Raw genomic sequence first — 13,732 nt, 5'->3', positions numbered from 1 at the left:
TGAGTAAATAAATAAATACATTATAAGTATTTATAAATTTAAAAAAAAAATTATACGCGAGAATCGAACCCGAGAACTCAAGCTTATGAATCGGACTCGTTACCACTCTGCCACAGGACGCTCAAATAGAAATACGTATAATTTATATATAAAGTGCTAACAAAAGTTTAAGTTCGATTTTCTTGATTATATTTGAGTATTGCACTTTAGTATTTAGATTATATTTGAGTATTGCACTTTAGTACACTCACATGGTGTACTACCTCTAAACCAAAGATCATCAAAATCCGTTACCCCAAAGCCGTAGGCTCTCCTCGTTAGTTATTTCTTTATAGTACACAATAAATATAAAAAAATTATTGATAAAAATTTTTAAATTTAACTGATTAATTTGTTAATACAAGGTACTAATGCACCATGGAAAACATCAATTATTCCATTATGACCTACAATTAAAGTGACCAGAGATTTCTTGGATGCAAAAGCAGAACGACAGATTAATACTACAGTAGTACAAATTATTTGAAATAAGTAGCATATATAATTAATATAACCTGCAGGTGTATTTATTGACAACATTCTTTTTACACTAAGAAATAAATCATTTTATAACACAACCAGTAAGCTAACCTTTTTCATTTGACCTTGATTTTCCTGAAAGTTAGTCTACTCTGAAGCAGACAACTGACAAAAAGCATGTAGGGTCAATGGCAAATATTTCATAGAACAAGTGGTTTTTTTTTGTAACAGCATATTCCTTCAGCAGCATCTCAAACTTTCTCAAAGGACTTGTCATCAAATTTACACTTAACCATCAGCATGCCTTTTAACAAGTGTAACTTTAGTTACCTTGAACAATGACACACACAAAAACAAACATATCTGCAATCGCAATTGAAATGTTATATCACAAATGTCTATATTATTAAGATATAATAAATTTCATTGATGATATTGCTGATTTTTCATTGCTGATCTTGCTGTAGTGATATTGTGTATCTAAAAAATTTACTTTTACCATACAATTATTAATAAATGAGCAATTATTTGTTGTGAGATTGTCACAATGCCGGGCTGCAATTTTTAATTTATTTCATTTAAAATATATGCTCTCCAGCTCAAATTAGTATCTTGCCCCTGTACATCATACTTTTCCTTTAACAATAGAACCACGCTGATCATCTATTAACTGCTTTCAAGGAAAAACTTTTGAATTGAAATAAAGTGACTTCCGGTGCAAACCAAAAGTTCATATATCGAGCCCCTAGAATTTATATATCTGGTCTCAAATTTCATCCATCTAATTCCGTTTTTGAGATTAAGGAAAGACGGACGGATGGATGACAGTGAGAATTTATAGGTCTACAATTTTTTTCAAATTGCAGCCCAACAAGATAAACAGATCTGTTACATTATGAATTATAGATATACAGAACTATCATAAACACACCAAACACTCATAGCTTGTGCTACAGCTATCTCTTACAACAGATATATGGGTTTTTTATTCAAAGAATATGGAAATCCTACAGATTAATTATCTTGAATAAATTTTCCAGAAGTTTCTAGAGACAACTCATTAAACAGATAAAAAAATAATGTTCAGAATATAATATTTTTCACTGTTATATTGTGTACTTCTGTTTTAATTTTCAATACGTTTTCATTAAATTTAAAGATGCTAAATTTTTAACTTTTATCATCAAATAGTTATAACTATTATTTTTATAATTCTTCATGAAAAATATTTATTGAGACATGGGTACAACTACTTGTAGAGATGATATCAAGACATAAAAATAACCTTAATGTAGCTTAATAAAGCTTAATATACAACAATAAACTTAATAAAGATAATTCAAAGAGAATGTGAAATATTATGTGAATTAATTCTATAAAATAATAATAATATATTGTCTCAAAATAAATTTTCAGAAAATACATCAACAATTTTTTTATTTTGCTATAATTACTTTGAATAAAAACAAACCTCAATATAGTACAAATTTAAATAACATTATTTTCATAAAGCATCATTGAATATTTGTTAATCTTTTTCCATAAATTTCACATGAATATTAAGTACAAAACCCTCAGTAGCTATGAATTACTACATGTACTGTACTACTGCATTGCAAATGACATTTTTATCATTAAATTACAAGATTTTCAAACTTCAAATGTAATGAAGTCTACAACTCATGTTTAAACTTATTACTGTCTTATTATTGTCTGAGATACTCAATTTAAAACATGTTCAATTTAGTAATAATTTCAGAGCTATCATATTGAAGTGCAACTGTATAGCAATGCATTAGCCAAACAGAATGAATAAAACAGTCACAATAAATTGAACCATAAGATAATTTGGATAAAACTGTACTAACATCAATGATATGTAAATTTGACATTAAAGACAAGTATAAGTATATTATCATCTGTAAAAAAATTTAATGGTCAGAAAAACTAATTTAAATTATTTAGAACCAGAAAAAAAGAAATCAAACTAATTTGCATTCCTCACATATAATGTATCTATACTGCTATTTAATGCTGTGTTGTACATATCTCATCTGATGTATTGTAATGACAGAAAAATCAGATGGCACATAATAAAACTGTTATACAATACATTCCTTTAAAGGAATCAAACATGTATGAAAGTTTTATTAAATACTAACTGTTTTTAAATTTCTCAAGAATTAAAAATTTATCAATTAAANATTGTAGTATTTCACTTAAAACTTTTCTTTTTCCTTTATTTTAATTATGCAAATTAATTTTTAAATATATTAAAGAGTATTAATAGTCACTTCAACTAAATTGATGCAACGTTGAATGCATTAGACTTTAATTTTTCAGTGACTTAATTTTCTAATTTACATTTTAATTGCACTTTTTTCCCCTCTTAATTTTTTCTTAAAGTATCGACAGAAGGATTTATAAAGTTTAAAAACCTTTTCCACAATATATATCTTTGAAATCCTTTGTCGAAATTTGTAAATCCTTCGATTTGTGACCATTTATTGCGTTAAAAAAAAGCAAAATTTTAATTTAAAAAATAATGAGATATTGCAAAATTGGCAGCATGCATAATATTCTTATAAAATTGAAAATTAGCAGGGAATTCACCGAGTGTAAAATTATGAAAACAAGTACCGTGAAGTAAAACCATGTTAGTCCAAAAGTGGGTTTTTGTATGATATATCTTAGCCTATGGATTTTGGTCTATCTGTTCTTTCAATTTTTCCATCACTTATAACTATGGTTAATTGTCAATTAATGATCAAATTATGGCATCTTCAAGCTTCTGAAGTATTCAGGAAGTGAAATTTTCAAAAAATATATACACACTCACATAGTGTAAAATTCTTGGAATGATGAAATAATAAAAGTAATGTTATAAACTTTTATTGTATACTTTTTTCAATGTAATCTCTCCTTGACTTACACTTATAACATCAAGGTAAAATATTCCATTCACTATTTGATCTTCTGGAACAAATTTTTCATGAATCACAGCATCATCATGGAAAAAACCACAGCATTTTAGTGCAGAAGTAATTTTGTACTGAATTTTCAGATTTTTCAACTCAACCAGGTCATACTGTATATGAAGCACAAAGATTCATCCACTGTTACAATTTCAAAACATTTTTTGTCTGAATTCACCACAACAAACTATTGAGACATGCTGTTTTTCATCTGCCATCAAGAAGTGTAAAGCTTGCAAAAACTTTTCATTTGCCCAAATCTTAAGAAACAGTGAGACAGATTTTGACTATTAATTTTTGTTAACTGAGTATTCAAACTCCTCAACAAAATACTCTTGATACAATCTACAGATTCACATGTACACAATGTGCATAAGAGAGCAACTTTTGTCATTACTATTCAATGATTTTTTATCTTTTCTAAAATACTTTATCAAGACTGACAATGTTCAAGTGGCACAAAATTCAAAACCTCAGTGACTGAAGTATACAAAATAATTGTAAAAGACAATGAAGATGTTCTCCACATGACACTCGGACCATTTCATACACTTCAGTCACTGACTTGAGTCTAACTGACAACATCTCGAAGCCCGAGTAATATACAATAAATCACCAAATGATCGCCTAAATATCGGGCTATACTAAGGCTAATTAAATGATTGGTATAAATTAATTTGGCACTAGAGGTAGACGTTAGGTGCCATCTCTTAAGTAAATTAATAATTAGAATTAAATAAATAAATTATTAAATAAATTTAGAACCTTCTGGAAAAAAAACCGGCCCAGGACGGGGCTTGAACCCACAACCTCCGCTTGCTGTGCGGTGCGCTTGCCAGTTACGCCACCCAGACCCCGAGCGAGTCCTCTCTTCCAGAAGTATATTACATTAGATATAACCTTACTTGGTTAAATACGGCACTGACTGGGGACGACTCCATCGCCCACGGCCTAAGACCATCTCCACAACGGCACTCAGCCAGCTATTGCATTATTCAGCAAGTATGTATATATATATATATATATACAGTAGAACCTCGATTATCCGGACTAATTGGGGATGAAGGTAGTCTGGATAAGGAAACATCTGAATAATCGAAACAAATACTTTGTCTTTTAATGATAATACAACACGTTTTCTTTTTGATGACATATAGGTAATATTAAAAATAAATACTGTATTTAAATCGTGATCAAATTTTCAAGAAACAAACATTCGTATTGAATTTGGTCTACTACTGACCAGCGCTAATAGACTAGCTATTGTTTAAAAGGCCCTCTGGTGGCTCAAGAAGACGGATTTTATAAAATAAAAAGCAGTTGTAACTGCTTTTTATGAATAAAAATTTGACAAACTATTTATCGTTTTATGACGAGAAAAATTTTTTCGTCACGTTTTCGATTTTTAAGTAATGCATAAACCTTCGAGGCGCGAGGCCCTTCGGACAGCGAGGCATAGGCGGTGGCCCACGTTGTCCATGCCTTACGCCGCCCTTGGTCATAGAAATGATGTAATTTGAATATAAATTATTTTTAAATACGTATGTCAAGTTATATTTTTATTATGATGCAAAATATATTTAAGAGTTTACGGCCACTGTGCCGGATGAGACGTTGTTGAAATAAAAAAAATTATGCATTCCATCACGTACATAAACAGTATCGTAGTTTGCCAAGTGCAAATCAGCAAATTTGTAAAAGTTTTGTTTATTTTGAACAATCCAGAAAATCGAAAATCCGGATAATAGAGGTCCAGATAATCGAGGTTCTACTGTATATATAAATGACAACATCTCGAAGCCCGAGTAATATACAATAAATCACCAAATGAATAGAGAATCCGAACAGAAATGTTCTGTTTGGATCCTCTATTCGGTTTTAAATTGCCTGAAGACGACGTACATATTACGTTGAAAGCGCTAGCAAGAATAAAAATATTTCTTTTAATTCTATTTAATGCCTCATACTTTAAAGTTTTTGATTGATATAAACTTTAATATTCAAAAGAAAATTCCTGGTGAGGAGAGAATATACAAATCAATCGACACGATGGTAAATGTTGAAGAAAGTGTCAACTTCTCTACAGACTTTCTAAACTGTTTGCAAGTACCAGGAATGCCATTACACCGCCTTCAACTGAAAATTGGATCTCTGATCATACTACTCAGAAATCTGAACTCACCAAAACTATGTAATGGAACAAGGATGGTTGTCAAACAGCTATCGAATATCATCATCAAAGCCGAACTTACGACTGGAAAGGACAAAGGACACAGTATTTATCCCCAGAATACCACTGATCTCTACTGAACTGCCAATTTAAAAGACTGCAATTTCCAATCAAATTAACCTATAGTTTTACAATTAACAAAGCACAATGACACACTTTAAAAGATTGCAGCATCAACCTCAAAGACTCCTGCTTCTCTCATGGTCAATTATATGTAGCTTGCTCTCGAGTAGGAAATTTGAAAAATTTGTGCATATATACTCCGGATAACAAAATGAAAAATGTTGTTTATAAACAAGTATTGTAAATAGTTAGAATATGTTTTCAATAAAAATTTTTTACCTCTTACATTTTAAAAATTATCCTTTTATTCCAACTACCATACAATCTCATATCAACTCCCTGAACAAAGCCACTAGTATATATATATATGTATATATCCCCAGCTAGTATATATATAAAAANTTTTTATGAATAAAAATTTGACAAACTATTTATCGTTTTATGACGAGAAAAATTTTTTCGTCACGTTTTCGATTTTTAAGTAATGCATAAACCTTCGAGGCGCGAGGCCCTTCGGACAGCGAGGCATAGGCGGTGGCCCACGTTGTCCATGCCTTACGCCGCCCTTGGTCATAGAAATGATGTAATTTGAATATAAATTATTTTTAAATACGTATGTCAAGTTATATTTTTATTATGATGCAAAATATATTTAAGAGTTTACGGCCACTGTGCCGGATGAGACGTTGTTGAAATAAAAAAAATTATGCATTCCATCACGTACATAAACAGTATCGTAGTTTGCCAAGTGCAAATCAGCAAATTTGTAAAAGTTTTGTTTATTTTGAACAATCCAGAAAATCGAAAATCCGGATAATAGAGGTCCAGATAATCGAGGTTCTACTGTATATATAAATGACAACATCTCGAAGCCCGAGTAATATACAATAAATCACCAAATGAATAGAGAATCCGAACAGAAATGTTCTGTTTGGATCCTCTATTCGGTTTTAAATTGCCTGAAGACGACGTACATATTACGTTGAAAGCGCTAGCAAGAATAAAAATATTTCTTTTAATTCTATTTAATGCCTCATACTTTAAAGTTTTTGATTGATATAAACTTTAATATTCAAAAGAAAATTCCTGGTGAGGAGAGAATATACAAATCAATCGACACGATGGTAAATGTTGAAGAAAGTGTCAACTTCTCTACAGACTTTCTAAACTGTTTGCAAGTACCAGGAATGCCATTACACCGCCTTCAACTGAAAATTGGATCTCTGATCATACTACTCAGAAATCTGAACTCACCAAAACTATGTAATGGAACAAGGATGGTTGTCAAACAGCTATCGAATATCATCATCAAAGCCGAACTTACGACTGGAAAGGACAAAGGACACAGTATTTATCCCCAGAATACCACTGATCTCTACTGAACTGCCAATTTAAAAGACTGCAATTTCCAATCAAATTAACCTATAGTTTTACAATTAACAAAGCACAATGACACACTTTAAAAGATTGCAGCATCAACCTCAAAGACTCCTGCTTCTCTCATGGTCAATTATATGTAGCTTGCTCTCGAGTAGGAAATTTGAAAAATTTGTGCATATATACTCCGGATAACAAAATGAAAAATGTTGTTTATAAACAAGTATTGTAAATAGTTAGAATATGTTTTCAATAAAAATTTTTTACCTCTTACATTTTAAAAATTATCCTTTTATTCCAACTACCATACAATCTCATATCAACTCCCTGAACAAAGCCACTAGTATATATATATATGTATATATCCCCAGCTAGTATATATATAAAAAGCAAAATGTTCCATCACAACTGAACACAAACAACATAAATTTAAAAACTGATTTACAATAGATTTGATTTTAATTTTATTTTTAATTTTAGTTTTGGTGTAAAGGCCAGAGGCCAGTTTTAATTATTATTTTTAGTTTTAATTTATTAAGTATTAATTTAGTTTTTATAATTATTGTTAATAATTTTTATTTATTTATTATTATCTATTTAACTTTGCCTACATTGTTTTGAACCCTTAGTTACAATTTTTTTAATTAATTGCAACTCTTTTTTCCTTTTGCGATATAAGAGGCTTTGTGTTGTTTTGCACAAAAAATATAAAATTTTAATTTATTTTAATTACAGTAAGACCTTGTATGCATTCCTAGATGACAAAGCGCTAAATGAAGTAACACTAAACAAGGTTATTTTAATACATAGTAAATAAGGAAAAGGGGAACACACAACCAAAAATAAACAAATTTTTGGTTGCGTGTTCCCCTTTTAAATTTTTAATAAACAACTTTAATTTTGAGTTATTTTTATATATTAACTTATACTGTACAATAATACATGTTACATAACAGAAACATATGTTATAACATATTAATATAACATATATTAATATATATATTAATATATATATATATTAATATATTAATATAACATATGTTACATAACAGAAACACAGAAATATAAAGTTTATTCTTGTGATTAAGGTCCTGGTTCTTCTGTTTGTTTTATTAAGTTATGGCAATGCAACACTTGGGTGATCTGCCTAGGAAGGATGCATTCCGGGAGGTCTTTTATAGGTTAACTAGGAAGGTTTTATAGGTTAATAGGATAGGTTAACAATAGGTTTTATAGGTTAATCCTTATTCAGGTATTCCAGATGTGGAGAAAATGCAGAAAACTCCATGTGGCCAGTCTGTCCTGGCAAGGTGCAAACCCATAACTAAACCCCCAGTGTTCAGGGAACAAAACTGGTGGGCCACTGGCTCTTCTAAAATTCTTGATTTTTTGCAATGAAGTCACCTAGTGTCATTCATCGCCTTCTTTCTTTAAGCAAATGTCAGTAGCAGGAGATTGCATCCAAAACACCTCGTCTTGTTTTTGCATTCCTTTTAAAATCTGGATCATTCGCTACAATTTGATCAATGATTCCAGTTATCATTACCAAACTTTTACTAAATCTGTAGCAAAGTTCTTTGGGTTCTTTGTTTTCAGAATTACTATTTTCCAGTTCTACATGAATTCCTTGTTCTGCCATTTCTTGAAGGTCATTGTTGGTAAGACTCTCACCAGAAACTTGCAGTAACTCCTCAATATCCTGTTCATCTACATCTCTTAGTTCTGCTGTATCAATTAGGTTGACAATTTGGTCAACAATAGGCTCTTCTCATTGAGAATCCTTGGATACCTCCAGCCATATCTTCTTCCACACTCCATTCATGATTTATCAGTTAATTCTTGCCAAGTGAAGTTAATATTGCTATGGCATCCATGTTATATTTTTTTCCAAAATTGCACCAAACAAACATAGATTTAGGGGAAGTACAGTGCTACTATGAATTGCCACCTTTTGCTGATTGGTTTGTGTTCGAGAATAATCATATTATATACAAATCAATGAAATGCAGCGATAATTTGAATCAATGTAAAGTTTGACCATTCTTTTAGACTTTGAGCAGACAGCATTATATCAAATCAGCATTAATTGAGGAAGTGCTAAACGAGATCTTACTGTATAAGCAAGTTAACATTGATTGAACTATTGTTTTACCTACATTTATAATAATTATAGCATTCTAATTAACTTAATTGTATTAATCTTTAATGACATGTTGTATGATATACTGACATTATTATTGTATTATTTAATACATTTTTCTTTTTATTTGTAAATCTCTTTATATGAAAATATAAATATTTTAAAGTCATTGAACAATACTTACTGGGGTTTTTTAATTATTATTCTATTCCTTGTACATTAATTTATTCTAACACTTGATGAAAATTAACTGATTATTCAATGATGATCAGAAGGTATTAGCGAGGTTGCACCTGAAGTTTTCATCTCTAAAACTTGAACATTGAGCACCACTATCTTGTAAGCAGCGCTTGACATTCACATTTTAGACATGAAAACTCCAGCTGCAACCTTGCTATTAATTAATTAACACTTTAAGATGATCAAAGTTTTATTTTACATGCCTAATGATATAAAATTATAGACAGTTTTGTATATAAAAATGGTTTAATAAATAACCAAACATCCAAACATACAAGGTGTATTTAATAGTGTATATGTGAATTACTACAACTTCATTTTAAATTATTTATCACTTCTCCAAATTTATTTTATGTAATATATATATGTGTAATATATATATATATATATTTTACACACTTAACATTATAAAGCAATAAGAAATGCATTTTATTAAATTGAAATATAAATTTACAAATTTTTATCAAAATTCAAATTTCAATTTCATTCTTCCAATAAAGTACAGTATATACAATGTTTCCTGATGAAAAAGTTTCAGGAAACAGGAATAAGCTAATATTCTTCCTAATACAGAAAAGAACTAACTGTAAACAAATGAAGAAGCTTCAAAATGTCTTTGGAAGAGGCTAAAGTGGAAAATGATACAATTTTTAGCTGGAAGAAAATAAATAATTTGCATTACTTAACGTAGAAAATCTTTCTCTATGTACTGTACAATCAGTTATGAACTTCGTGCTTAATAGACATGATCTTTAATTTTAGTATGTGGCATTTATAGTCTGTTTTTACATTTTATTGTTATTTTTTATGCAATATTTTTTATTTAATGATTTGAGCTTTAATGTTAAATGCCTAATAAATATTTGTGTTTAAATTTACTTTTGAAAGATTTGCACACAGTTTTAATATGTATCAAAATCAAGCAAAAATCATTTGTAAATAAAAAATATTTGTTCTTATATGTGTATTTCATAGTAAAAAATAAATTTTAATAATTAACAGTTCTTGTATAAATTAATTAATTATTAAAAATTTCATTTTTTACAATGACATAAGAATCTTAAACTTTCATATAATAATAATGCTCTAAATTGAATTAGTTTTATATGTATGACAAAATAATGTATATGTTACCGCTAAAGCTCGAAACTCGTTAATCTGCAGATTACCTAGCTAATCTGTGGATTAACTAGCGTGATCCGTTAAAGTTGTGAAAATTGTTCCATTTCTCAAATTACCTAGATAATGTGCAGAGTATCTAGGTGATCCGCACATTACCTACTAGGCACTCGGTAAAGTGAAAATAAGATCTTTGCCACAAATAAATGTACCACAAATAGGTGTGCTTGTCGCAGAAACCAATTGCTATGAAATTCAAAGTGTCACCAATCTTTAGACTGCACAATTGGATAATGTTATCTATGGTGGGTAAAATGGCGGCTCGTCTCTGATTCCAGCAAAGAGAAGAAAGGAAACAGTGGGGACGCACGTTCAAACCTAACCTAACCTATTCTAATAATTTGGTTGGTAATAATTATGGTAATTTATTAAAATAGGTTAGGTTAGGACAGAACGTGCGTCCCCACTGTTTCCTTTCTTCTGTTTGCTGGAATCAGAGACGAGCCGCCATTTTACTCACCATAGGTAACATTAACTGCACAATTACATCATGCGATCACCAGAAAAAGTATGATAACTTTATTATTTTTCGTCTCCGGTCCAAAAGTAGGGTATCGTTGAAGTCGTCTCGCTCCCCTCAGTTCAGATAGATACTCAAAGTCTCAAAATTCCATAGGTGGTTATCTATATAATAATTTCCCTAATTGTATTAATATTTTAAATCGTTTGATTTTTTGTGTTTTTTAATTGGTTGGTGATTGATTCTATCAACTAATTTGTCGATTGTTTGATTGTATTAACTTGATTCTTTAGATATCGAAAATTAAATAAAGAACATTATGTTAATTTAAGCGTACAGAAACGTTGCTGTTGTTTCAGCAAAGATCTTATTTTCACTTTACCGAATGCCTAGTAGGTAATTTGCAGATTACCTAGATAATCTGCACATTACCTAGGTAATTTGAGAAATAGAACAATTTTAGCAACTTTAACGGATCACGATAGTTAATCTGCAGATTAGCTAGGTAATCTGCAGATTAACGAGTTTTCGAGCTTTAGCGGTAACATATAAATAAAATTTTATCTTTAAATTTTGATCAATTGACCAAAATTTAAAACCTAATACTGTACTATAGTTTGTAAATATAAGTGTTATATATAGATCATATCTTTAGAATTTTGAAGATATATATACTGTACAAGCTTCTAACATCAGATATAAAATTCAAATTCATAATATACAACTGTTGGAAACAACAATGTATAATGTTCCTAACATGAAATTTTTTATTCTATTAATCTCTATGTTAAGTAAGTTTATCAAACACACATTCTAGTTGGAAATATTTGTTATAGTCTGCTGGAGATACAGTAAATAATGGATAGAAATTTTATAAATGTTGTTCCACTTGTTTACCATTCTAACAAAACTTTGCATTTTGCATCCTACATATAAGTTTACCCTGTGTATTTTTCTAGGTTAGAAATTCTCATATGTGTTGCATACATGATGGTTAATGTAGCAAGTTTATTTGCAATTACAAAGTTCAAAAAACATCAATGAGAGAATCAAACTTACATTGATCAGAAAATAGTATGAATTAAAAATACAAATCATTGACAAGTAAAACCATGTGTTTAAATATTATTTATTACATTAATTGATGAGTGCAACAAAAAATTAAATAAAATGAATCAGAATGAATTAAGACTGTCAAAGCATTATCAGATATGTTGTAATAAAGTGTAATCTAAGATGTCTCATCCAACGAAAATGCAAGTTATGGAAAATTTAATCTACATGTATGAAATGCTAAGGATTGGATTTTTTTTTGGCATATATATTATTATTAAAATGATAATTATTCTTAATAGTACCAGAACTGCATAAATATGCAAGAACAATTATACAAAAATGAATCAGAATGAATTAAGACTGTCAAAGCATTATCAGATATGTTGTAATAAAGTGTAATCTAAGATGTCTCATCCAACGAAAATGCAAGTTATGGAAAATTTAATCTACATGTATGAAATGCTAAGGATTGGATTTTTTTTTGGCATATATATTATTATTAAAATGATAATTATTCTTAATAGTACCAGAACTGCATAAATATGCAAGAACAATTATACAAAGCATAATTATGGCCAATTAAACTAAAAACTTTCTGTAAATAGAAGAAACAATACAAATAAATGTATTAAAATTTCAATTTTTTATCATAAACTTTTGAGAAATTTAACTTATTTATATTATAATTATTAAAACAATTATAATTTAAATATAATTAAACATATTTGCAAATAAAATTAATTTATAACTTACAAAAATTGATAAAAATATATTCCAATTCAAAAAACGAAGTAAAATATAGAAAAACCAGTTTAAATGTTTATCTAACCATTTAACCATTCGTCTGAAAAATGTTTAAAGGTGTAAAAATAGATAAAATAAATTTTGGAAAGAGAAACGATTCTAAAATAGGTAAGTCACGTGGTCGAAACTGATGAATTTCTACACAATGAAATTGATTAATTTATAGATTTTAAATTTTATATAATCAACTGGAATAAATTAATGCCAAATATAGTTTATATTTTAGAAATCTGATATAAAAATATGACATTTCAAATATTTTCTTTTTCAATGTTACTTACTTGGGAACAAAAGTAAGATCCTTCTATACCGAGTTTAATGCACGTAGGGCATCGAAGACGAGCAGTATTTTCACACTTTGGTGTTTCACAGAATTTTTCTTCCGTGCAAACTGACATTTTAACAATTTACTTAAAAATTTACAAAATGCCTATCACGCTAAAGAAGAAACCTAAACTCTAGTTTCGAAAATGGCCAGAAGAGGGAGATAAAATTGAAAAATTAAATATAAAAAATTATATATATAAAACTTTTTAAATTCATTGATAATTACATATTTATAATAACAGTTAAATATATTTTATTTTAAAAGTCATTAAAAGTCATACATTAATAAACTTTAAGAAAAAGTTCACAATAAATATTTGATTTTAATATGCATTTCTAGATTAAACAGCTGTTTTCTTAAT

General features: G+C 29.0%; 1 protein-coding gene across 1 annotated transcript in view; it reads right to left on the bottom strand.

Moving 5' to 3' along the window:
• The window catches only part of LOC111626659 (methionine aminopeptidase 1-like), a 34,015-nt gene extending 20,497 nt beyond the window's left edge, over positions 1-13,518 (bottom strand). The window contains exon 1 of the mRNA XM_023370118.1: positions 13,325-13,518. Within this exon, the coding sequence (XP_023225886.1) occupies positions 13,325-13,441 (117 nt within the window). The 5' untranslated portion in view covers positions 13,442-13,518. The remainder of the gene's footprint in view (positions 1-13,324) is intronic.
• Between the last annotated feature and the right edge of the window lie 214 nt (positions 13,519-13,732).

Source organism: Centruroides sculpturatus, unplaced genomic scaffold (assembly GCF_000671375.1).
Source record: "Centruroides sculpturatus isolate CEXI.00-Female unplaced genomic scaffold, Cexi_2.0 scaffold342, whole genome shotgun sequence".
Classification (NCBI taxonomy): domain Eukaryota; kingdom Metazoa; phylum Arthropoda; class Arachnida; order Scorpiones; family Buthidae; genus Centruroides; species Centruroides sculpturatus.
The sequence above is the reverse complement of the archived record's forward strand: the minus strand, read 5'-3'. Positions and strand labels throughout refer to the sequence as shown.